This window comes from Sus scrofa, chromosome 9 (genome assembly GCF_054392235.1).
Source record: "Sus scrofa isolate SSC_HxYL_T2T_F1_AM1 chromosome 9, Sscrofa_HxYL_maternal_Yorkshire_Landrace_v2.0, whole genome shotgun sequence".
In the NCBI taxonomy this organism is placed as follows: domain Eukaryota; kingdom Metazoa; phylum Chordata; class Mammalia; order Artiodactyla; family Suidae; genus Sus; species Sus scrofa.
Genome location: NC_139391.1, coordinates 135,029,902 through 135,057,217, shown reverse-complemented (window position 1 = coordinate 135,057,217; position 27,316 = coordinate 135,029,902). Strand labels below are relative to the sequence as shown.

General features: G+C 38.3%; 1 protein-coding gene and 1 long non-coding RNA gene across 32 annotated transcripts in view; one reads left to right on the top strand and one right to left on the bottom strand.

The window, feature by feature from the left end:
- Nucleotides 1–27,316, top strand: part of RPS6KC1 (ribosomal protein S6 kinase C1) — a 375,187-nt gene that overhangs the window by 169,147 nt on the left and 178,724 nt on the right. For 21 of the 31 annotated variants that reach the window (XR_014816532.1, XR_014816531.1, XR_014816533.1 and 18 more), the window contains 4 exons: nt 103–1,689; nt 1,961–2,050; nt 19,964–20,046; nt 21,123–21,218. Coding sequence is in view for 22 of the 31 variants with exons in the window: in XM_084978031.1 (XP_084834157.1) it covers nt 103–1,689; nt 1,961–2,050; nt 19,964–20,046; nt 21,123–21,218 (1,856 nt within the window). In the remaining 9 variants the exon portion in view is untranslated. Of the gene's footprint in view, nt 1–102; nt 1,690–1,960; nt 2,051–19,963; nt 20,047–21,122; nt 21,244–25,800; nt 25,835–27,316 lie in introns of those variants that run through there. The other 10 variants (XM_084978039.1, XM_084978041.1, XM_084978035.1 and 7 more) reach the window with 4 other exon arrangements.
- On the bottom strand, nt 16,239–24,779 carry LOC146400202 (uncharacterized). The gene is made up of 2 exons (XR_014816558.1): nt 19,179–24,779; nt 16,239–18,890 (listed from the first exon to the last, which is right to left on the bottom strand). It is a non-coding gene; the product is annotated as an uncharacterized LOC146400202 (long non-coding RNA).

Here is a 27,316-nt window from a genome sequence, read left to right as displayed (position 1 = left end):
TGTTTTTGATTATTAGAATAATTTTTGTTTTTCTAATGGCTTCAATAAGTAACCATTAATTTGGGGGTCTTAATTTTTTGTTGTTGTTATACCTGTTCCCAGGTGGCAAACTCTGGTCATATGTCAGTAAATTTCTAAACAGAAGTCCTGAAGAAAGCTTTGACATCGAAGACGTGAAAAAATCTTCACTCGCCGAAGTCCAGCTGCAACAGCCAACTTCCAGTCCTCAGGACAGCAGCAGCTTCGAGTCCAGAGGAAGTGATGGTGGAGCCATGCTTCAAGTCCTGCCTTTGAAGACTAGTCTTACTCCAAGCTCTCAAGATGATAGCAACCAAGATGAGGATGGGCAAGATAGCTCTCCAAGATGGCCAGATTCTGGCTCAAGTTCAGAAGAAGAATGCACTACTAGTTATTTAACATTATGCAATGAGTATGGGCAAGAAAAGATTGAACCGGGGTCTTTGAATGAGGAGCTTTTCCTGAAGACCGAAAGGAATGATGTCCATACCAAAGCTGCTGAAAACTTCCCCGCACACTTTGCCTCTGACAGTGACAGCCCCAGCACACAGCACCTAGCTCACGAGCTGAAGTTCTTTCCAGGGGATGATGGCCTGGAAGCAGTTAGTTCTCCAAGAACATCAGATTCCCTCAGTAGATCTAAAAACAGCCCCATGGAATTCTTTAGGATAGACAGTAAGGATAGTACGAGTGAGCTCCTAGGACTTGATTTTGGAGAAAAATTGTATAGTCTAAAGTCAGAACCTTTGAAACCGTTCTTCACGCTTTCAGATGGAGACAGCACTTCCAGGAGTTTTAGTTCTAGTGAAAGCAAAGTGGAGTTTATAGCTCAGGACACCATTAGCAGGGGCTCAGATGACTCGGTCCCTGTCATTTCTTTTAAAGATGCTGCTTTTGATGATGTCACTGGTCCTGATGAAGGCAGGCCTGATCTCCTTGTAAATTTACCTGGTGAATTGGAGCCTCTGAAAGATGGTGCAGCAGTGGGACCCACTAAGTTCACACAGACTAATGTAGGCAAAGTAGAAAGTAAACTATTGGAAACCCCTGATGTTTTATGCCTCAGGCTTAGTACTGAACAGTACCAAGCACATGAAGAAAAAGGCACAGAGGAATTGCATGACCCTTGCAGGCCTAAATCCCACAGCATAGCAGAGAAACACTATGCACAGGGGGATCTTGGGATGTTATTTGTTGATCATAGTAATACAGGAGACGTGCCTTTGTTACACAGTTCAGATCCTAAGTTTCAAGGACTTGGCCTGGTTGAGTCGGCAGTAACGGCAGACAACACCGAAGGAAGCTTATCCCATATTTCTAACCCACTCTCAGGTGCTAATGAATATAATGTAAACAAAGACACTTTAAAAACTGAAGAAGTATTGCTGTTTACAGATCAAGCTGATGATTTGGCTAAAGAAGAACCAGATATATTTCAGAGAGACTCCGAGACGAAGGGAGCGAGTGTCTTAGCCTTAGAAGGAGACAAGGAAATCCATCAGATTTTTGAGGACCTTGATAACAGATTAGCTCTGAACTCCAGGTTTTATATCCCCGAGGGCTGCATTCAAAGATGGGCGGCTGAAATGGTGGTAGCCCTTGATGCTTTACATAGAGAGGGAATTGTGTGCCGCGATTTGAACCCAAACAACATCTTATTGAATGATAGAGGTCAGGAACTTTTGCAAATGCATTTCTTTTTATTCGCTGTTGCTTCCAATTAACTGAGTAGGCGTTTTATCTTGTAATTAGTATCTTCATTTCCTGTCTAGAGCTTCATTATCAGTGCAGCAAATTCACCCCCAGTAATAGCTTCTAGTACTTAATGATGCCATTATTCTTAATGATACTGTTTTTAGCTACAAAAGGAGTAATTACAGTTCACTTCTGCAGAAAATGGAAGAGAAAAATGTTTTGATTTCTCCTGTCGTTTTGTTTTTAGGACACATTCAGCTAACGTATTTTAGCAGGTGGAGTGAGGTTGAAGATTCCTGTGACAGCGATGCCATAGAGAGAATGTACTGTGCCCCAGGTTAGAGCAATCTCCTAAAATGTTTCACTTGGAAAAGTAGTTCGGCAGCTCCCGTTTCTTTATAGAAGTTGTATTTTCACTGGCAGTTGACAATATGTTGGATCTGGTTATCTCCTTAACACTTTAAAAAAGATACGTTGGGGGATAAAACCATTATATAATCCATAGTATGTGTGTGTGTATATTTGTGTGTGTGTGTGTGTGTGTGTAGCTGTTAAATGGGTTTATACTTTTATTAGACCTGGCAATGAATTAATATAAATGTCTTAACTTCTTAGTATTTAAAAGGACCTTTAAGTATCCTGAACCTCTTTAACTGGATGATTTTTAAGATGTGAGTGAGAGGTCGATGACTGAAAGAGTAAAATTCCTATGGCTAAAAATGGCTAAAATTTGAAATAAAAAAAATATGCAATGTTGTGACGTCAGTGATGAGCCATTGTGGCAGTTCAGAGCAGATTTTATTAAAAGAATTCTTTCCATGTTTGAGGAATTTTAGGAAACCTATTCTTCACATTTTGAAATAACCATGTATTTGACACGACAGATTTCTCTTACTCTTGCTGCATTGTCTTTATTATTATTTTTTTTAATCAGAGATTTATTTCTGGGGGTGTGAGATCCCTTGCTGATAATTACAGGTCTCCCAAGTGTGTGAATTGGATTTGAGTTGAGTTTCTGTCTGTCATTAGTTCCGTTGGGGCTATGTTTGAATCCAAAGTTTGTTCAGCCTTTGCCTGGCATGCAGCCTCTTTGGACAGCCAGAGTTGCTTCACTTCTCACCCCTCTGGCCTTCAGAGGAGGTTCAGGCTGATTGTATTGACATGATCTGCTTAGTTGTTGATGAATACCGTATTGAAAGCTTACTAGCTAACCAGTGTATTATTGATGCTAACGTTGTTTCCCTGCATAATGGGAAATGATTACAATTAGGATTAAAAGAGCTATATTGTTTTTAGTTACAGTCATCATTGTTGAGAATTTATGTCTCTCTTGGGGGATGGCAAAGTTTTTCAATCTGTGAAGCAAATATTCTTAAATTATTTCCAGAAAACAGTGATTTAGATTTTCTTCTTACTCATTTTCTTTCCTCTTTCTTCCCCCCAAATTAGGGTTGTTTGATTTTGTTTCTTCCTGGGAGCTATAAAGCATGCCTACATTTTTTTGTTTCTCTCAAATAGATAATATTATGCTGGCTTTTGAAACCTTATTAGTATTTTAGTTAATGGGATAATAAAAAAAATTTCATAGTGAAATCACTTTATTATGATTTGTCTGGTTTATTTTTTAACAGGCCCTCTTCCCTTCTAATTTGATGGGAATAACATTTTAGGTACTAATGTATATAAATATGTAAGTTAATTATAATGAATTTTAAGGTTTTAGGGTCAAAATTAAATCTGGAAGTTCTTTTAAGTAAGGCCTGTTAAATCCAGAAGTCAAGTGCCGCATAAACCTCACATCAAAGCCGAATGTTTATGGGCAGTTCAGTATTTATAACTAACTTCTTATTTTCTATTTTTCTCCCCTCTTCTCTTTCTTTCTTTCTTTTTTTAATGGAGCACCTGAGGCATATAGAAGTTCCTCAGCCAGGGATTGAATCTGAGCTTCAGCTGCAACCATCACCACAGCTGCAGCAGTGCCAGATCCTTCAACTCACTGTGTGAGGCTGGAGATCAAACCTGTGCCTCCTCTGTGACCGGAGCCGCTGAATTCAAATTCTTAACTCACTGCACCCCAGCGGGAACTCTTCTCACTTTCTTACTGGAAACTATCTGTAGGGTTGTACTTTGGCATTTGCAGATTATTTTTTTTCAAAGTACATACTTTAATATCCATAGCATGTTGACCTCCTAAGAATTTTTATGTATTTGGAATGAAACCATACTTCATTCATCAACAGATACATACTTTCAGTTTTGTGAACTGAAATGCAATTTTATTTACTAGATTTAATATATAGATCACCTTCCAAGTTCTAATTTTTAACCTTTTCCCTCAAATCACAATTCTCATACTTCACCAGCAGGTGGCAGTCTACCATTAATGGATTTTTACTGTCATCTTTCAGGTCATCCTTCACTAACATTTGAAAAAAGCTTTAATCTGAAGAAGGGCTTTGTTTTAATTATTTGTATAAAAGAATTGTACTTTGAAGCTTTGTGAGTTACAAAAGTGTTCTGGTATTATGGCATACATTGAACAGTGTGGGAAGTCTCTTCATTCCTTGGGCCTATTAATTAGCTTTATCAATAGGATAAAACTAAATCAGTAATGACTTTAATTGAAAAGCAATGTAGCATTCTAATTTAGATGATCTTAAAGCTGGAGTTGAGGATCTCGGTTTTAGGTTTGTGTACACCTGTCCATTGCTTGTAATGCAAGGGGAATTGGAGCAAACATTTGTGAATTACTGTTTGTTTCAAAACTGAACAGTAGTGCTGCTGATAAAAATACAGGTAGACTTTACTCGCCTTCTCAAAGGGTTGGGAGCAGTGACAAGATGCTAGTGATTCTGTGCTTAAAAATCACGAATCAGTGAATACAGGGGGACATGGAGGACTTAGTGACCTTTTGCTCTACCCTTTCAAACAGTAAGGGTCGAAGTCATTCTCCCATATCCCCCTTGCCCTCCCATTTCCCAGCCTAAGCTTGGTATTATTGTCGAAGTAACTTTAAAGCATGTTTAGCAGCTGATATTTGGTTAGAAAGTAAAGTTGTCACAAGATTATGATGAGAACGATTCACTTCTGTTTAAACAGCACGCAAGCTCTACCCCTACCACTCCTCCCTCCTGGGAATCCTTATCACATATTTGTCCTAAAAACATTATCCACCTGTCCTGTGCTTTATAATATCAGCAGTGTATCTTTTTATCTTGTGGACGATGTGCCTTTATATTTTGAGAAAAATTTCCAGTAACAGATTCGATTTACACGGACAGAAACTTGAGCAAATGCCAAACTAGCAGGGGGGCCATTATTCTGCTCTATAAATAAGTTTAAAAAAGAAAACACACACACAGAAACCTGTGAATCAACATGTTTTGGTCTAATTGAGGGGAAAAGCAAGATAGATAAATTTTGAAATGCAAATGATCACCTTCTGTTATTTAAGTTTAGTTTCTGCCAACTTTGCGATCTTAAATTTTAAAAAGTCGTAGTCATTTCAACAGTGTATACTGCCAAGGATGTCCCATATTCACAGGTTTCTGTAATGAAATGAAGAACTTTTTTTTTTTAAGTTGCCGCTTTTTAATATTAAAGAAAGTAAATTCAACAACAAAAAGACAAAAACCATGGAGCTTTCTCTGTCTACATCTGTGAGAAAGCCAGCAAATAAATGGCTGCAGCTGCAGGCCCATCAAGAGGGTCTTGAGAATACGAATTCACTGATCAAACCCAGTCCTGTTTTCAAAGTAGAAGCCATTCCTTTTAGGCTCACTTTGTGTCTTAGATTATCTAGGATGATTCTCTAGAAAGGTTTTCTTTTAAATAAACATCCTTTATGGTAAATGGATTCCTTTCGTGCCACAGAAACACAGAACGGAGTTCAGGAAGAGGAAGAGCAAAGAAATAGTCCCCAAAGTAGGGATACATTGTATAGCATGACAATGTAAACATAACACTGTCTAGTTTCCATATGAGGGGAGTTTCAGATACTTCGTTAAGAGATGTTTCGACAGAGTCTTCTATTTTTTTGTTTGTGAGCAATTATAGAATAATCTGGAGAAATATGGAATAATTGGCATACATTCGTTATTCCTCTCCAGAGGACTTCCTTGTAGTTAAATTAATTATATCTCTGTTTGTATTTACATATAGACACACCTGTATGTAAAAGACTGTATATGCTTTATCCTTGGAACTATTAATTTATCATAATGTAGAATAAATTTTTGTTATAGCATTTTAAGTGTAAAGGAAAAATACGATAAAATGTCAAGAAAGTATTATTTATTTTTTCTTTTACCAGTATTTTTTTCTTAGCAATCTCGATTCTCATCATAAAAAAGCAGCTAGAAAATAGAACCTATAATATTAAGCACATAAAACGCCAAAGACTGTATTTGAAAGTTTCATGTGCAGTCTGAGACAAGTGAGTATAATTGTTTGTATGTTAGTTATTATGCTAACAGAGTCACTTAGATTTTCCCATTCTGGTCTTAACAAGACGATGTGCTATCCTGTCGGTGTGTCCTTCACCTTTATTTTCCACCCTGTTATGAGCCTTTATACATGCTCGAAATTTACATTGATATTTCTCATTGAATACTGTTCACACTTGAGAATTTATAGGTGAATATGTGTGTAAATTGAAGAAGTCCAAAGTGCTTTTTACTGCAGCCCAGTCTCCACACTCCCAGATGTCAAATGACAGCTTTGCTTCCTCTCTTAGGCGATTTCACACTTGGAAACAGTTCACAGCTGACGGTAAAAAGTGAAACATAGAAAAATCATGCTGCAAACTATCTGCAAAATTCAGTTTTGGAGCAGGATATTTGTCTACTATTGCTCTTTGCTCTTCTAGCCTGACTCTATCAAATAAACTACGAATATATTTGGGGGGCCTGGTCTCCCCTGCCCTTCTCCATAAACATGCTTTACAAGCAATTAGTTTCTTTTTAAGCATGGTGCTCTGTGTGATAGCTATGTATCTGATAATTAGATCTAGGACTCAGACCATGGATGGTTTAAAATATCACAAGAACATCATATGTTTAAGATTTAGAATATTAAAATGGAATTGAGAATTACCAAAAGTCAGAATTTTTCTAACATCAGCCATTACCTCATTGCATGACCTTGGGCAAATTATTTAAGGCTCTTCAGGCCTTAATTTACCAGTGGTAATATAGATTTTTAAAGACTTTTTTCTTAACATTTTACTTTGAAAATTTTCAAATGTACAGAAAATCTGGAAGAATTGTACACTCGTATTTACCCATCACCTAGATTCTACAGTGAACATCCTGTAATACTTACTTTATCATATATCTATCCAAAATAGATTGGTTGAGTATTAAGATCACAGATGTTAAATGATCTAATACCCTTCTTATACAAAATTTAGTAAAAATTCAAATCCATCTTATTAAGGCAAGAACTCCCCCCCACACACACCCCCAAGAATAAATATTGATTTCTTATCTAATATCAGTAAGGTTAAACTAATTTTTCACTTGGAGGACTTTCTAAGTATTATGTTTTTACTCATTTATAGTTTGTACATAAAGCATACAATATGGAAATGATGGAAAATATTTTTATTTGGAGGAAGAAAGCCAAGAAGACTTCTGAGTAGAATGAAATTTAAATGCCAAGATGTTTAACAAATAAAATTGTTTAAAAGAAGAATCATTGAGACGAGAGAGCTCCTGGGTCCTGGGTAACCTCACCACATGTGAGGAATCTAATTTTAGGCCGGCAAAGTTGATAGAGAAAGCAGACGAATATAGATGTCTATTTTGAAATAATGTTATAACCAGGAAATATGGCTATTTCCCTGGTCTAGTCTCTTTCCCCCTCAAAGGAAAAAGAAGAAAAAAGGCAAGAGGGAGCTATAAAAATAATTTAAAAAGAGTGAAATATTTGTGGTTAATATTTAAACGTTATGTTTCAAACAGTGACTCTTTTGTTTGATTTACCCTTAAGCAAAACTTCAACAGTAGCTCTCTTATACATAGTAGATGTTTTAATGTTTTCCTCAAATGATTAGCAAGTACTTTTAATCTTTTGCCTTTAGTTCTTAATGTTATAAAAATTAACTCTATATCTTCATTGAGAGAACCAGTATCTTTTCAAGTTTGCCATAGAATAGGAAAAATTCTACCCCGAGGAAAATTCCCTGGTGCCCTCCAACCCAGTATACTGATGCAGCTTGTGCCATGAGTTATCAGGGTAAGCAAAAAAGAGGTTCAAGTCAACTCAGGACTTAACCTTTGTCCAGAAGGAAAGAAGAGTAGAGGGAGGGTTGCTTTATGCAGGTTTGAGGGTCTGGAACCTTGGGATTCATCCTTCGGTAGGATGTATCCTGCAGCCCTTACACAGACGCCCTAGTGATGGGCCAGTCACCTTCACCTCTGTGTGAAAGTCACTCTGTGCTAAAATGGACCCGTTCCGAAACCAGAGCTTTCATCAGGCTAGAATGTGATTTGTCTCTAGTGCTGAGGACGGGAGAGAGTGATGGCCGAGTGTTCAGGTCCTGGTTATTTGGCACCTTGCTGAGTAACACATTAGCCCCTGTCGAGAAAAGAAATTCTTTAGCTGTTGGAACTAGAGAATTGATACTGTATTTCACCTCTTCTGTATGAGAACGTTACCTCTGTACATTTCCTGGTACAACCTGATATTGGGAAATAGAGGGTTTACCTCAAGCTTTAAATTATTAAGAGGAAGTTAATTTTAATGTCTTATTTATTCCAAATCTTCTTTTTTATGATCTTGGACAAATTTCTTTTTTAGAAGAGGAAGAGGAGGTTAGATACTTAGAGTTTTAAGTAATAGCTACAGTGTAATGCTTCTTAATTTTAAGATCTAAATTGATTTTTGGCAACTGTTCAGTTAATTGGCTTCACTACCATATTATTATAAATAAGAAAGTGAACTATCTTTTACCTCTGATATTTAAGCAATATAAATTTTATATATATATATATATATATAAAAGCAATATAAGTAATGCTGAGTTCAACATTATGTACTAGGACTGTTGGCTGGCCACTTTGACCAAATCATCAGTTTTTATACCATGTAAAATCTTGTCAGTTTGAATCTCCAGGAAGTAACCAGGGCTGACTCCTTCTGAACAATCATTCGTAAATACTTCCTTCAAATAAATGTTTAAAAAAAATGCTAAGGTTTTAAAAAATTGATGATAAAGCAAATAGAATTCCTGAAGCTCCCTTAAGAGCAGTGCCTGTAGCCCCGTCTGCCGAGCACAGCGACAGAGCAGCGGGGAGAGAGGGAGAACGCTGCCTGTCATTTTCACAGTTTTCAGTTAGCCTTTTCTCATCAATCAGCCTTGATGGCTTTGGTTGGGTAACACTCTGACACCCGATGGCTCTTCAGAATGGCGTTGGTGTGATATGATCAATGGAAAATGGAGCATGCTGTTGGGTTCTTTCCTACCAGAAACGCTGGGTCAGAGGGTGAGCAAGACTGTGCAGAGCTCAGAATTATAATTATAATCAGTCAACCAGAAGTCATATGGTAGTTACCTGTTTCTCATTTTACCTCACAAGAAAACGGTATAGTAATTGTACCTATAAACTTCCTTGAACAAGTACCTTTTGGCTCTGGAATGCTGAATCTAGTTAAATCAAGGAGTTGTGACCTCAGTTGTGCTGATAATTGCAGAAAAGCACGAACCATGGTTGCCAGGTCACCACGACAGTAAGAAATTCAGGGCTGGGCGGAGGAAGAAAAGCAGAGTTAGGTATTTTGTCAGGCTTTGCCTGAATGAGCCGAGCGTGGTGTATACTGATGTTCAGTCTCCAGAGTGCCACCCACGAGCGGGGTTCCATATAGTTAGATTACCTGAAAACCAACTGAATTAATTATGTGGTGGATGCGGTGGTGGCAGGAAGCAGGGCTGGGGTGGGTGCGCCAGGGAAGCAGCGTGAGGAAGGTGGAGTGGCGTCGTCTCCCTCCCGTCACTTCAGGGTGTGCGGCAAAGCCCAGAGCCCCAGTTCCTGGGGATTCTTCCTTCTGGAAAGTGCTAGCCTCTGTCCTCGGTCTGCTCTGGGTAACACTCCGGTGTGTTAGAGTAATGTGATACCAACAACTTTTTTTTCTTTTTCTTTTTGTCTTTTAGGGCCACACCCACGGCATATGGAGTTCCCAGGCTAGGGGTTGAATTGGAGCTGCAGCTGCTGGCCTGTATACCCCAGCCACAGCCACAGCCACAGCCATGCCCGATCTGAGCCATGTCTGTGACCTACACCACAGCTCACAGCAATGCTGGATCCTTAACCCACTGAGCGAGGCCAGGGATTGAACCCGCTAGTGGATGCTAGTCGGGTTCGTTAACTGCTGAACCACGACGGGAACTCTGATACCAGCAACATTTAAACAGTTCATGTGCTCTACTAGACACGACATTCGAATAATCAATTGAGTAGAGTATTGAAGGACTTTATGGAATGTGGGAGAGAGAACTGGGCAGCCAGCATTTTCTGAAATATAAATATAACTATATAAATATAAATATAAAATGAGAAAAAGGAGCAAAGTGTCCACCTGAAAGGATGGGCTAGGAAATGCAAATTCCAGGCTTTGTCTAGTTAGTCTGACATAGCCAGCCTGCACATTTGTAGCACGTTTCACAGTTGTGGCTCATTACACATTTGTAGCACACTTCATATAATTGTGTGTCTAGAGTTCTTCTTTTGAACAGGGGTAGAGGAAATCTTGAGGTTATCTCCCAGTCCTGTTTTCTTCGTGCTCCCAGGGATTTTCAGCCTTTTCCCTACCGCAAGCTGTCTGTACCAGGACAAACTGTAACAGCCATTGTGCTCTGCCGGGGCAGGGAAGGGGGGTGCCTGGGAGGTGTCCACTCGACCGTACCCCACTTTAAGGCGCCATCCTCTCTTGCCTGGACTACTGCAGTCCTGCCTAGCTGACCTCCGCTTCCACTCTGCCCTGATTTGTGCTTCCTCCAGCAGCCAGAGTATACTTTAGATAATGTTTAAAACGTTATGGCCTACCATATGTCAAGGTGCTGAAGGACTTACTGTACATTCTATGCTCAGAGACTTAAAGAACATGGCTTGTGATGTAGCCTTTGTAGGTGTTTTGAATGCACGATGCAGTCAAACCCAAGATGGATGTAATTACTCAACAAACATTAAGTGTCTCCTGTGTGCCAGGCACTGTGCCTAGGAGCTACAAATAAGATATAATTGGTTTAATATTGACAGTTCCTTTTGAAGATTTGTATTAAAAAAGAAAAGAGAGAGAGATCACCCAAAGAGAAGACATACACAGTTGGTTAACTAGGATGTTAAAAACACTCTGACAGGGACGAGTTATCTTTATAGCACTGTAATTCACCAAGCTAGCAAAAGATATGCCTAGCTGTCCCATGTATGGTTAAATATGTATGTATCTATTTAAAGAAATGCTTTCTTTCGTGTTTCTTTCTCTTAGCTCTCTAGTCATCAGCTGTAGTGGAAGACTAATGTGCAGCCCCTGCATAGAAAATCTTTATACACAGCAAGGGCTGGTGAGAGAAATTGACTAGAATTTTGTAATTCTAGTCCCTTTCAATTAGCAACAGATGCTGCGGGAAAGATTGTGGGTACAGGAACACAGCACTAATAAGGCCCTGGCTGACATGGAATGCTCATTGTAGAAGAAAGATGTTCTTTGCCTTCGTCCAAGTGTGTCACTAATGATAGATCAGATTTAAAAAAAAAAACAAAAAAAAACAAACTTTACTATCTCAGGCCATTAATGAAGTCTTACTCCCTTGGAAGAAAGTTAAATTGTCTGTAACAGTGTTTTAAATCTTACCATACACTTAGAGGATTTATGGAAAATTTAGACACCACAGCTTTTTTTCCCCCTGATACTGTAAAATTATACATGGTGCTTAATTTTAAGGTTTATAAGAATGTGGCTTAATTTTTATATTGTCTTATTCACCAGAGATCTCTTTTTTATTCCAAAAGATAATTTTTTTTTTCTTTTTTGTCTACCCCACAGCATTTGGAGTTCCTGGGCCAGGGATCAGATCCAAGCTACAGTTGTGATCTACACTGCATCTGGAGCAACACTAGATCCTTAACTCACTGTGCTGGGCCAGGATCGAACCTGAGTCCCAGCACTGCAGAGATGCTGCAGATCCCATTGTGCCACAGTGTGAACTCCAAAGCTAATGTGTTTTTTTCTACTTATTTTTTGCCTAAGAGATTTGACATCCTTAAGCTCAGATATTTAAAGTCAACATTAAAAATAATTGTTTTGGAAGAAAAGATCCTGTGGCATTAGAAAACTCTATTTTACTCCCCCCCCCACCTTCACCAAGTATACTTACTACTGCTTATCATTTTAATGTGTTCTATAGGCTGTGCCTTTAAAATGGTTCTGTCATTCTGACATTTGGATAAAAGCGTTCAATCATTTATGTAACTGATTCTTTCAGCATCTAAATGTTGGTTTAATTTGACTATTATATAAACACTTCATTTGCGACAGTTGTTGCTTTTTCATTGAGTTTTATATGACCCCTTAATAACAGTTCCATAATTATAACTTTGAGAGTGAAGACAAATGAGGCGCCTAAGATTCTAAAAAAAAGTGTTGTTATAAAAAAAAAAAGTGTAGTTAAAGAAAAAAAAGTGTAGTTAAGGAAAAGAGTTTGGGAGAAATATTTAAATACTTGTTCTAAATTAAAATAGAATTTTTTCTAGAGTAATTGTATCTCAGATTATGTGCCTTTTATTGATTTTTCCTTTACTTTGTGAATTCTTTGGTATTGTCATCACTAAAATGAGCATATGTTACTTTAACCACTATTTTTAAGTAATTATGTTAAAATATAATTCATGACATTGAAAAAAGTAGAATTTCTCTATCTGTGAAATTCCCTTCTAGGAAAGTTCTGAGCTTACTGTATTTCTTACCATATCCTGAAAGGAAGAGAGCAACAACAGGACATATTGCCGGAAGGAGGTTATGGAATTGTCTCTGGAGGTTTTTGAAATGGGGACGGGTAGCTATTTGTTGCTATCAGTAGAGGAGGGGGAGGATGCAGTGACCTATGTGGGCCTCGCTTTGTGGAAAAACGAGGGAACAGCATCAAGTGATGTCACTAGTCTGAAAATGTGCCTTAACAAGTCCTTCGAAGAGCTGAATGTAGAATAGCAGATGCCCTTATTTATCAAGTACCATAACAGTAACATCTCTTAAAGAAAAGGAAACTCTGAACTTGGGAATTCACAGTTGCTTAAAATGCAAGGTGACTCATCTTTACAAAATTTTTTAGGAAGGTTTGTGTTCATTTTTAAAGCTTGAGTATGAGATGCATTTTCTAGCTTTTAAATTTTTCCTATTTCCAGCATAGTTTTTAGCATTATCTCCCATTATTTTTGAGTCATGTCTTTGACAGATCAGTGTGGCCTAAACTGTATCATCCTGAAAAACAGGGCCCGGGCCAGTCAATAGCATATGTCATGATTTCAGTAATGCCGGGATCGTCTGGTCTCTCCAGTGTCTTTCAGACTTTCTCAAGTCCAAGAGTATGTACTTTGCTTCTTTCAATTCTTAGACAGACGGAGACATTTTATGGTTTCCTGAACCAAGCTTTCTGCTTTCTTCTTTACTTTTCAGGAGCAAGACTTATTATAGCACAGTTTTGGGGTCACGTTAACATTATTATTTTCGGCTGTAAGAGGGACACTTGGTAAACTCTGACTGTCGTAAGGACTATAAAACTCTCTTATTCTGTGTTTAGCAAGCCCTTTGACAATATGGGTTACCAAGGCAGCATTATTTTTTCTGAAAAATATCCTGGCTTATTGAAGAGTGTTCTGTGAGGTGTTAAACAAGAGTAAAATCAAGGTAGGCGAAGCACATTTTTATGTTGTGTATCTTCACTGTTCTCTTTAAACTTTTGTTTATTCCCTTGTGAATTATGATAGTGTGAATCATTCATATGAATTAATGCGATTCAGTGCTGTGTTAGAATATGAGGATGGATGATGTGAAAGTGAGAGTTCTAGACTTTTCTGAACTGTTCCCCCATATTCGACATCCTCAAAAAATGTGGAGGCGTTGAAATCTAATGTGGAGCTGATTTTGTGTCTCCGGGTGCATTACCTTCAGAGATAGTAACGGTTAGATTTAGTTGCATTGACTTCTTACGCTTGCCCCCAGGTCTCTTAGGGAAGGGAGGGTGGAAGTGTGTGGAGAGGAGAAGACAGGGATGCGGGCTCTTCTTGGCGAAACCCACTCCCTGGGCGTCTTAGGCCAATGGAGGGAGAGGAAGTTACGAGAAACGCTGATGAATGCTTTTGAAAACACTTGCAGGGTCATAAAATTACAGGTAGAAAAATGGTTAGAGGTCTGGCTGTCCTCATTTTCAGAGAAGCTGAAATACCCAGCCAGGCTCAAATGGTAGCAAAACTGGAGCCCTGTCGGTACATTTCTTTGACTCAAAGACAAAAATCCAGGATTCTTTGATATCATCTCTTTTTGAGTTTTTGTGGGAATGTTCTCAGAATTTTGTTTGTTTTCTTAGGGAATAGTGTATTCCTTTGCCCCCTGCCCCCCCGCCCCCCAGCTTAAAATGCCTATAACTCTGCTGCACTTGGAGAGAACAAGGACGCTGCTTTACCACCTCGGAAACTTCAAATATAGAATATGTAGTGTTGGGGGAAGGGGCATGCATGGACACTGGACATGCTGGGTTTTGTGGGGAAAATATTTTGAAAATTGACGAAACAGTGGTCTAGTTTATCCTCTAAAAAGTTTTTCTGCTTTTTTCCCCAGAGATTTAAAAGATTCAGGGTAGGAGTTTAAAGGGATTTCTCAGCTTTGCTATGTTATACTTTAAAAGTAGTCTCACAATTTTGCTATTTCTCTACATTCTCTGCTTTTGACATTGGACACCTGTACCTGACTGCAAACCTGACTAGTGTTTGTAGTAGCTATCGTATCGCTTTATGTATGAATCAGTACTCCTGGTTTAGGCTTAAATTTTTGTGTAGATTTTGCAGTTGAAGCAATTTTAGGAGTATTGGTTTTGACAGCCAAACAACCTCAAGCTTCTGTTTGGCAATGAAATTTCAGGGTTTTCCTAAAATTTTGATCTAAGAATTATTGATCTATAAGGGATATGAGAAAGCCAAAATCTTTCATCCTGATTATTAAAGGAAAATGGAATTCTGTTTTAAAACGCTAAAGAAGAAATTTTGTAAGTGCCCGCTTCCAGTTGTTCTAGTATTTAAGTTTCCTTAGCCGTTAACAAGTTCTTCTTTGTGCCTTATCTAAATACAGAGCTCTTTGTTGTAGTTCAGAGTCATCTATTAAGATCAAGGACAGTTGGTCATGATGCCAGTTTCACGTTAATTAATGAATCCCTGCTTAAATAACGTCATCTTGAAGTGGTTCAAGCTGCTCTGTTAAGGGGAAGGATTTAAAACTAGTTCAGTGTCTTTTTTCCAGCTGTCAATGGGAAAAAAATGAACTTTTCAAAGTTGCTATCCGGAGTTCCCATTGTGCCACAGCGGAAACAAATCCGACTAGGAACCATGAGGTTGCAGGTTCGATCCCTGGCCTCTCTCATTGGGTTAAGGATCTGGCATTGCTGTGAGCTGTGGTGTAGGTCTCAGATGCGGCTCAGATCTGGTGTGACTGTGGCTGTGGCTGTGACCGGGAGCTGTAGCTCCAGTTGGACCCCTAGCCTGGGAACCTCCATATGTGGCAGTGCGGCCCTGAAAAGACAAAGAGACAAAAACAAACAAACAAATAAACAAAACAAAGTTGCTATCCATCTTTATTAGCCCACTCAGATTGAAGTTGATGTTCGGCCTAGTTGCCTTCATATTTTCAAAAGCAGTTTTTCTTAGATTGGGATCAGCAGTCTCTTTAGAGTCAAGAGCTGTTTAAAAAGCTCACCCAAGAGGGGGAAGGGAAGAGAGAATAGGAGGAGGGGAAAAGAAGCAGCCTGTCAGGGGAAGGTGAAGGAGATCAAAAAGGAAACGGAAGTGAGTGAGGTCAACAGAGGTGACAGTGCTGGAGTGTCCCCAGCCGTTCCATCAGATGCCACTTGGTGCGACCTGCATCCTGGACTAGACAGCGAGCCGACTGAGAGTGGGAAGTAAATAGGGCCTGCTTGGGCCCCTGCTGCCATCAGTGTTGCCTCACAGTCAGATTGGGGTCATCAGACGCTGTGACAATCCACATTTGAAGCGGTGTGTTGGTCATTATCTCCCTGTTAAGGACGGGCAGAAAGTCGTGAGGGATTTCAAAGCAGCGTAAAACCAATGAATCTAGTTCTTAGACTCCTTAGTTGAGCAAGTTCAGAAACCAGTAAAGTACAACTTAGAATAGACTTACAAGGAGATCCTGCTGAGTAGCATTGAAAACTATGCCTAGATACTCATATTGCAGCAGAATAAAGGGTGGGGGGAAAAGTGTATACATGTAAGAATAACTTGATCCCCATGCTGTACAGCTGGGGCGGGGGGGACCATTAAAGGATAACACCTTGACTGTCTCCTGAAGTGCCTCTCAAAGTTTTCTCCCCAAGTGCTTCTGACGGTCGAGGTGATGAAATGGGGACCTCCAAAACCAGTGAGATATGATCCTTAAGTTTCTTTGAAATCTTTTCACTTTACAAATCCATGCAAGTTTTAGGTTCTGTGTCTTTTCATAGTAGAACAGTACCCCACCCTGTCTCACACGTACGAAACCTTTGATGCTCAGGAGGAGGCACTGTGCTTATCTGGTAGCATCAAGGACCACCCCCCCCCCAAAGAAAAGAAGAGCTAACACAGTGACACATTTCACCCCCAGTGCACATTCCCAGTAGCGTGGGAAGCAGGCGTCCATGTAGCTTTTGGTGGTCTAAGTTACACTGGTAGTGGCGCTTTGGACCTTTCGCTGAATTTAAAAGGTCCCTTTATAAATTGTATTAGCCATTGATTACATTGCATAGACTTTCTGCAGTGACCTTTTGCTCGGTTCTAGCAGGAAGCCTTTGTGAGCAGAGACTTGGGTGTGGCTGTAGTCTGGAGCACCTCAGGGCATGTTGTTAGACCCTATAAAACCATCAAATTAATTTTCACAGCTTTTCCTGAGCAGACTGGGTCAGATGTTTCTCTTTTCCCCCAAACACACAAATATAGTATCCTTTCTCCTCCAAACTCATTCTACCCAAGTAAGCTCTACATAAGCAAGCTTGGAAATGTTAAATAAGTCATGTAAAATGTTAAACGCAGTTCCTTACATGTAGTAAGCAGTCAACAAACATTAGCTACTATTTTATTGTCCTGCCTATTATTGTTGCAATTATGTGCCTGCTAGCAACATTCATGCATGGAAAGTGAGACTTGGAGGTGGCACAGTCAAAACAGATGGCTGATCAGTAATTTGGGGTCTTGAGCTGTGAACATTTAATACCTTTTATATAACTAAGGAATATATACTATTTGCTATTTGATGAAAGAAAATGACATGAATTCTTGAGCAAAAAGATATTTAGAAATAAAGCCATTAACCGTGCTCCTGGGCGAACTGATTTTAGTTTCACATTCTTTAGCAAGGTACTGAGTGGACTTCTGTGGAGGAACAGTGCCCAGCAGAGCGCCTGGTTTGTGCTGCTTGTATGTGTTGAATCCGTCTGATAGGTTGAGACCTTGTTATGGAGGCCTGAGTTTATATGTGCCTGATTCAGCAAGACATTTGAATGTTATTTAATGGTCGGAGAGAAGCCGTTTCAGAATTTTGAACACAGAAATGATGGAGTCCATTGCCTACTTGAGACGGGAAGGAGATGTGTACATGGTTATATTTGATGACAGGACTATGTTGAATTTCTTTTACTTGTCTAAAGTTTCTCAGAACATGCCTCCTTTCTAAAGTTTCTAGAGCACTCGTCCAAAGGCGATGGTGGCTCTCTGTGGGGAGGTTGGGAATGGGGCGGGGGCAGCGTATTTTAATCTGGGCGGTGTTCTGTAAGAACTTTGAATGAGAGTCCCCAAGGAATTGTCCCTTAAGAGAATCACTACTTTAGGAAATTCTTAATATCAAAATTGTCGAGTTTAGAGATAAATGTAGCCTAGAGGCCCTGAGATCATGTGAATTCTCCAGAGCTCTGAACCCGAGCCTCCTGATTCCCAGTCCACTGCTGTCTCTGATAAATGATGCATTAAAGGTGTCGAGGAAACTACGTAGGCAAACAGACTCTTAGGGAGGACTGGCCTGTATAGCTTGATCTTCCTTACTCCAGAAAGCCTGGATGTTTTCATGTCATCATGCTATACATTTAAAATTATACCACTTAGATATTTATGTAGGTTAATAAGTATCAAAATAAAAATAAAAATCTCACCACCCCAGAGGCAAACCACTAAAATGTTTTGTTATATTTTCTTACCAGACTTAAAAAAAATGTGTATTTTTAAAATTAAAATTCTGTTGTTTTATAGCTTGTTTTTTTAAAACTTAATATAGCCACACCTTTACTGATGTACTTGAACTTGGTGTGAGTACATGGTCTAAAACGCTCATGCAGTCATATTTCATTGTACTGATGAGCCGCAACACGTGGACGTAAACCTCTACTGCTAACAGTCAGGTGTTCTTAGTTTTCCACACAGGCCGCTATTTCATGAATGCAAATGGCTCTTGGAGGATTATGAGACTTTTGGTCATTCATACAGTAATTTGAATTCGTTAAATATCTATGTTTTCTTTTTACCACCTAGCCGAGAGCCGCTAGAGAATGGAGGTTGGGATTGGCCAGGAAGCACAATCGGGAGAGGAGAGGCTGGGGAAGGACTAGTGGGAAGAGTGTGCTTCTCTTTACTGAAATCCCTGGCCTGGAATTTCCATATGCTGTGGACGTGGCCGTAAAGTAAAAAATAATGATAACAAAAGGCTGGGCACTTGAGCACCACTTCCAATTATCATTGTCCAAGTTCCAACCTAGCTGCTTAAGACCTTTTCAGCCTTGTTGTTGTGAGTTGTGGGCTACTTGCAGACAGATAATAAGTGTGTTTTGTCAGCCAAGTGGAAATGAAAGGGCAGATATTTTTCAGGCTTAGTGACTGACATCATTAGGAAAGGACACGAAGACACTAAACATGACGTAAGGGCCACAAGCCTCAAAACTGGTGAAATGGGAGTTCCCGTCGTGGCACAGTGGTTAACGAATCCGACTAGGAACCATGAGGTTGCGGGTTCGGTCCCTGCCCTTGCTCAGTGGGTTAACAATCCGGCGTTGCCGTGAGCTGTGGTGTAGGTTGCAGACACGGCTCGGATCCCGCATTGCTGTGGCTCTGGCGTAGGCCGGTGGCTACAGCTCCGATTCGACCCCTAGCCTGGGAAACTCCATATGCCACGGGTGTGGCCCCAGAAATAGCAAAAAGCCAAAAAAAAAAAAAAAAAAAAAAAAAAACTGGTGAAACGAGGAGGAGTTATTGATGATTTGTGGAGAAACCCGTAAGGTGACACCTGCAAACTCATATTACATCTCAGGAACTTGTGCTGGTGAGAGATCGGTAAAACACAGATAAAACTGTAATTTGGGATATCCTAAAAGCCCTTTTTTTATCTTAGCCGATAGTTTCAGTTGTGGCTTAAAACAGCACATCTGTCTGTACTTCTCCATAACAAAATGGGTAAATTTGCATTTGGCATGCTTCTCCTTTAGTTGAAAATGATACCATGGGCGAGGTTAATACTATAAACTGGTTCTGCTACTGATTTACTATATGATGCTGGACAAGGCATTTCATGTTCCTGGTTCCTAATCCATAACTAAAAGCATAATGAGTACTGGTTTAAATAATTTTTGAAGTTTCTTCTGAGACCCGGAATCTTTATATCTAAAGCAAAAAATGACCCCTGAGATAGGGTTGGCTATACGTGCTCAAATTAGAAAAATTAAGCAAAGTGCTGATCTGGTAGGTTCGTGTAACTTTTAAGTATAGCATCTTGAAGGTGTCCCTCTATCAACTAAAGAACAAATGTCTCAGTTTAATATATGACTGCATTTAAAAAAAAAAAATGCAACCACAGTAGGTGACCAAAGGGATAAGTAACTTTCAGGAATTTTGAAAGCCCAATAGTATTTAGTATGTGCTCTCTCAGCAGTAAAAAGGTCACCTTGCTAATACATGTTAATTTTGAAAGTTTAATTGACCTTTGGAATTTTAATATCAACCTTTTTTGGTGTGTTTAGAGGTTGGAGCGATCACAGAAGAAACCGAAGCCTGTGATTGGTGGAGTTTGGGTGCTGTCCTCTTTGAACTTCTCACTGGCAAGGTAAGCAGTGACCTGGATGTTTAATAAATTTACCCAGATGCTACCTTGACTTCCGATGGAGAATATTTAGCCTTTGCCTTTAGTTTTTAGATCAGGGACTAAGGAAGAAAACCTTGATATCAAAAAGGAGGAGGGGTAGGGATAAATGCAAGTTATCAAGATTCTAGATTTTTTTGAAAAGTAGTATTGTTATTACATTGAATAAATTGATCGTAAAATTCTGTTACGTCACCATGTTGGTACCTAGTGAGATATAAGGCCAGACATTCTTTCTCTTTTTGTACAATTCGATTTTAAAAGAGTTAATGAATGTGTAAGGTTTATGTAAGGATTTATTAGAATTCTCTGTATGTTTTAAACACCCTGTCTGAAACCAGGAGGGAATTACCATTAAAAAAGAAATAGTATAGATATTAAAGGTACCCTTATCTTTTTCCTCAGTGCTGTAAATTTTTTCTACCTGTTCTGGCTTAAGGACAGAATTAATACTCTCTCTGATCAGTAACTTTTAACTAAGATATTTGAAGTTAATAGATTTTAATAGGATAGCGTGCAGATTGCCCTATTTTAATGGGATGAAAACATAGTCATACCTTTGTAAGTAGCCATCTACCTTAAATACGTAGATAATATTGAACTCTAAACATTGTTGTGGGATAGCAAGTCACCTACACTTAAACCGTAAAATTCCATGCATATGTAAAGAATTATTATTAACAAATTCTCAACTTTGAAGATTTTCAAGACCATTAAAAAAATTTCAGAGATGTCAAGTCCCTTCTTAGTTTTTGGACGTAATGTAGGCTTTTTTATTACGAGCCATTCTTTTTATAACTAAGGGAAAAGCGTGAGTGGCATAAGCATACGATGTGATTTTGATGACTGCCGTCATTTCAGTTAGAAGTTCCGTATGCTCAGAGCCCTTGTCCTAACCTGCTCAGAGGGCACTGTGTTGAAGACTGCTCCTCCAGTTAAGGTGGTTGTTAAGCTTTCTGTGTTTGCTGTCCATAAATCCCATGATGGAACAGAATATGATGTTGTTTGGGATAAGAAGTGTACCTGATTGATTGTTTCAGACTTTGGTTGAGTGCCATCCAGCAGGAATAAATACCCACACTACTTTGAACATGCCAGAATGTGTCTCTGAAGAGGCTCGCTCACTCATTCAACAGGTAATTTAATTGACCTATTGGCCAAGTGTATCAGCCATGCAAATTAGCAGAGCCCACAGCTCCAAAACCTTAAAGAAATTAGTTTTGGGCAAGAAAGATGCATTACTAATTACAAATATGGAACTAGTACTGTGTATCTTTAGGCTTCTACTGTTATCTAAGTATTGGTGATGTTAGAGAAAATAGAGCTTGCTGGGTTTTTTTTTTTTTTTTTTTTTTTTTTTGAAATCCAGGTTAATGTTTAGTCAGTTCCACATATCTGTATAGGTGTGAGAGTTAAGTATTGCTTTTAGCTTGTCTGGAGCTGCTCATCATATATGATGGCTATTTTCAATCTTTAATTCATATTTATAAACTTAGAAAGGGGCTACTTAGGAGAGAAGTGTTAGAAGATCTAGCCAAGTTAAATCACTCATAGATCCATTCATAAAACTTGAATACCGGTGTCAGTTAGTGTATTTCTGGTGGCCTTGAAGAAGGAGACTATTGACAATGGAAGATCAATGTCCCCGCGTTAGGCTTAGGACTCTAGTGGGCTTCTTAAAGTGAGTACCCACATTTAAAATGCTCTTTTAGTTTTGAAGAGTGAGTTTGGATGAGTACACTGAGGGTTGTTAGCATTGTCATATGATGGGCTCACAGCAACTCACAAGAATTGTCAGGCCTGTGACCCCCCCCCATACTTTGTGAAAATATCAAGGGAAAGGTTATTTGAAAAAGATCAAGAACTAAAATTTTTGTTTAATGAAACATGAATTATTTTTTAAATTAGGGAAAACAAAATTTGTAAAAAGAGGAAGAACAAAGGGGAGGGTTCCATTCAACAAATATTTGCAAGCACAGTAGCTACAACGGCAAGACTCACAGATAATTGTCTCACAGATGGCTTTAGAAGCCATCAGAGAAGTTTAAAAAATACTTGGGCAGGTCAGGATAAAGAGGTATTTGATTTGATGCAGTGGTGGTATTAGGAACGTTTTTGTATAGTACATGCTATTTCTGTGGAGCCTTCATGAGAATTTTGGCATTGCAGAGTTGGATGTGGGAGGAAGAGTTAGGTGGTGTGAGCAGCTTGAACAAAGGCAGGGAAATACTCAAAAAGACTCAATTTGGGAAATCAAAAGTTGGTTTATCTACCTGTAGTGGAAGAGAATGTAATGTGTATGTATATGGATCGTTTTGCTGTACACCTGAAACTAGCACATTGTAAATCAACTATATTTCAATAAAATTTTCTTTATGTTTGGTTGGTCTAGAGTACAGGGATGAATATAGAGATGAGTAATAGTAGTCTGTGAGTGCAGAAAGAGAAGTTGGGGTTCTCTTACAGGGTTCTGTTTTCATGAACACCAGGAGAGAATAACAGTATTTAACTTAGTAAAAAATTGAAATTTAGAGTTTTGTGCACAAGAGTAAAAGGATCAGAGTTGTGCCTCAGGAAGATTAATTTTCCCAGAGTAGGTAACATATAAAGAAACGTAAACAGGTTGGAAATAGCGAGGTGAGAGTGCCCTGTGCACTTTGCAGAAGGATTAAGAGCTAATGCAAGATACATGAAACATTTTATTCTAATGGGAAAAAAGGCCAGCTACTCATTTGATTTCATCTTATTTGTTGTGGCACGGAAAGGTAAATTCCAAGTATTTTTTTGGCAAGTTAAGGAAGGCTAGCAACTGCTATTTCTTGTTTCTCTTTCTTAAAGAAGTAGTCATTATTATATAATATTGAGAGTAGAATTCCCCACTTTAATTATAAAGGCCTGCTGTCTATTAGAAATTATGTTGTAAAGGAGTCTGAGCACAAGGTATGTTAAGTTCCCAAATACAGATATGTATAACTTACGCAGTAAAAGAGCATCTGTCATTGACTTGCCTAAGGAAACTACCACTCATGTTGAGGAAACATCATCAGGAAAGGGAAAAGGGGTCTTTTGGCATGATTAGCAATTTGTCATTTTGACTTTCCTCTTCCACTACCTCACAGTTCATAAAGGTCATTTTGAAAAATCACAAAATGATTTATATGGAAATAATTACTCTGCTTTGGGGAGATTTTCCTCTCTTTGGTCTTTTCAGCTTCTTGCTTTCTTCCTTGATTTCTTAAGTCTCTGTACCCATGGTTCAGTCATCTCAGTCCTAATGAATGGTGCTTAAGTAAACATGGTTGCCTTTTAAATGCAGTTTGAAAAGATGTGTACATTTTACGAATCCTCAGAGCATGTATGTTTGTACTTCGGAGTGTACATTTAGTTCTGGATGACGTTGTTGCTTTGTCAGTTGAAAGATATTCTATGAGAAAAAGGCCTTCGAAACAAGTATCTGTGCCTCCGTTTCTCAGCTTTATTGCCTATTCTTCAGGAGAAAGAAGGTTGGCAGTGACTGTCTTGGTTTTGCCACTGGCCAACACATTCTCTTAAGCGGTAGAATCTTTGTGTGATCTCTCAGGAGGCCTAGGGTAGTATTTAAAATTGCAGAATAAGCAAGGCAGTCATGGAGGGGAAACGCTTATACTTTTGCCTATGGATTTATACTTGTAAATTTATAGAAGAGTTCATGAACTAAGTAAGTCGACTTTAGTAAAAGCCCAAATATAAACCTTTATTGGAATTTCATAACAAGATCATATTTTGGAAAGAATGGGTGTAGAAAAACCAGCTCCAACAAGAAGGAAAAATTTTATATATTTGTATATTTACTGTAATATTTTTAAAAATGCTATGGTTATAGTTAATACAAATCTAAAAGATCAAACACTGGTAAGAATTAAGATACCGTCCATGTTTCAGTCAGTAGATATGAATTGTCTGATTTTGGAAATGGATTTGATACATCTAAGATATCCTTATGCTTGTTTTATAATAGCACCTTTCCTCTTAACACACTTTAGCATCTTATAATATAAAAATTATTTGAGCAGTTAGCTTTAATAAAAAGTAGTCATTTGAGTGCTGGGTAACATAATTTCAAGTGAAAAGACTGTTGAGTACAGTCTTTTGAAGTATATACCTCACCCCCCTTGTGGATTTGGTAACATCAAAGTGAAGTTGCAGATTCTTGGCATTTGCAGATCACACACCTGTGAGGCAGTGTAATGTGGTCGAAAGCATGGATTCTGGAGGCTTCGAACCTGAATACAGATCCTGTCCTTGTTACTTACTACCTATATGATCTTAAACAAGTTATTCAATTTCCACGAGTCTCTGTTTTTTCATCTATAAATTAGAGATAACAGTAGTAACTTTTCAGAGTTGTTGTGAGTTAAATGCATTAACCTCTGTTAAGCGTTTCTGGCACACAGTAAGTGTCACATAAATGTTTTGTATTATTATTATTGATAAGGCAGTGTTGAAGGTTCATGGCAGGTAATAATTTATGATTTGATGAAGCATATAGTTGAATTATGGCTGCTAGCGTAAGAGTGAGGCAACTACTGGTGATACAGGTCGAAAAGGTCTAAAAAATAGTGGATTGGCACATAATAGGAAATCAGTTGATTTTTATATAAATAATTGAATTAATTATGGATAAGAAACTAGAAAGGAAGGAAAAATAATAAATAAAAGTTAAGGTTTAATTTGAACAGTGGGGTTTTCTGTAGGTATAGAACCATTAATGTAAAGTAATTATCTAAATATTTCAGTTGCAGTTGACTAAATTCTGTGGAAAAATTATATGCTCTCGGAATATTCTCAAGTTTGAATGGCTATAACTGTGTGAGGAAGTTGGCAAATTCCCTTCTCAAAAAAAGAAATTATAAAGTTAGACAGAATTGGCAAAAATAACTATCTCGATGCTCTGGAAATTGATCAAAGGGATACAACAGTTTGGAAAGTGTGTGTGAGAAACAGCTGAACTTTGGGAAAGAACAGTGGGACTCTGGCATTCCTGCCTAGGGTTGCTCGGTCAGGTGTGAAGGTTCTGCCAGGTTGGGGCAGGCCACGAGTAACAGTGCTGAGGCTGTATGCAGGTTCAGGGAAGGACCCCAGTGGAAAGGAGACCTGAAAGTGACCTAAATTTTGGCTATGACCTCCTGTCCTTTGGCATAGGATAGAAGCTGTAGTGGCTAAGGTATTTGAATGCAACCCCTTTTCAATCACAGACTGACCACTGAACTATGTAAACAGAAGGGGTGACCCTCAGGAAACCAAGCTTAAAAATGAAAAGAAGTAAAAAAAAAAAAAAAAAATGATCAGAGGTATCCATCTCTGCTTGTTACTGTGGAGAGGCAGATTTACATATAGCTTAAACTAGTTACCAAACAAAGAATAAACCAACCAACAGCAACGATAACAGTTTTCAGGAGGGAAAAAAAAAAAATCACACTCCAGAGTCACTAAAATGTTATCTAACATGTTTCATTTTTAGAAAAATATTGTAAGATATCTACAGAAACAAAATAGTATGATCCATTGGCAGGGAAAAAAGCAGTTAAAAGAAATTAATCTGGCAGTTTCCATTGTGGCACAGCGGAAATGAATCCAACTAGTATCCATGAGGATGCAGGTTCGATCCCTGGTTCTTGCTCAGTGGATCAGGGACCCAGTTTTGCCGTGAGTCGTGGTATAGGTTATAAATGTTGCTAGGTTGCAGACATGGCTAGCAAAAAAGAAAAAGAAATTACTCTGAGTGCCCCCATATTTTGGATTTAACAAAGACTTCAAAGCAGAACATATAAATATGTTCAAAGAACTAAAGGATATTATGTTTAAAGAATTAAAAGAAAATAAGACATTTAATGAAACAACAAATATAAATCTTCAATAAAGAGAAAGAGATTAGTTTAAAAAAAAAAGAAATTCTCAAGTTGAAAAGTACAGTAATTGAAATGAAGAATTAGGAGCATCTCAACAGCCAATTTGAGATAGATGAAAGAATAATCAAAGAACTTGAACATAGAATGATAGTAATTATCCAGTCTGAAAAACAGATAAAAAATTTTGAAGAGCAGGAATACAGAGACCTCTAAAATGATATACCAATATGCATGTAAGGGGAATTCCAAAAAGAGAGGAGATAGGAAAAGGAGCAGCGAGAAAAATATTGAAGAAACAATGGCTGAAAACATCCCCAATTTGATGGAGAACATTGATAGGTATCCAAGAAACTCAGTGGACCCTAGGTAGGAAAATACAAGGAGATCCACATAGAGCTATGGTAGTCACATTGTTGAAAGACAAAAACAAAGAGGAAAATTTTGAAATCAGTCACAGAAAAAAAAAACTCATTGTATCCAAGGGAATTTTGATGTCTGACTTCTCACCAAAAATGATGGAAGGCAGAGGACAGTGGAATGACATATATAAAGTACTAAAAGGAAGTAACTGTTAACCAAGAATTTTCTATATCCAGCAAAAATTATCCTTTAAAATAAAAATGAAATAAATTCTCAAAGACTGAGAGAATTCATTGCTAGCAGATCTGTCTTACAGGAAATAATACAGGAAGTCCTTAGGCTGAAAGTTACCAGATAGTGACTCAAATTCATAGGAGGAAATGAAGAGTGCTAGAATGATAAATATGAGTTAATAGAAATGACTAACTATATTTTTTTCATGTCTCTTCTTCGTTTCTTTTAAAAGATGTAAGATTGTACAAAGCAATATTTATAACACTTGTGCTGGTAGGCTTATAACATATATAGATGTAATGTATGGTGTTTAATGACAGAAAACAAAGGGCAGAAGGAATGGAACTATAGTGGAATAAAATTTCTGCATTTCACTGGAATTAAGTCAGTATTAATCTGAAGTAGATTGTGGTAAATTAAGAGGCATAGGAGTTTCTGCTGTGACGCAATGAAGTTGGTGGCATCTTGGGAGCACTGGCACACAGGTTTGATCACTGACCCAGCACATTGGGTTAAGGATCCTGCATTGACGCACCTGCGACTTAGGTCACAACTATAGATTGGATGTGATCCCTGGCCCAGGAACTCCATATGCTGTGGGGCAGCCAAAAAAGAAAAAAAAAAAAGTATATTGTAATCTTGACAGCAGTCACTAAAAATAGTAAAAGAAAATTGATAGACAGACTGAAATAGTACAGTAAAAAAGTATTTGACACAAAAGGCGGCAGTAAAAGAGGAAGAAAAACAACAGT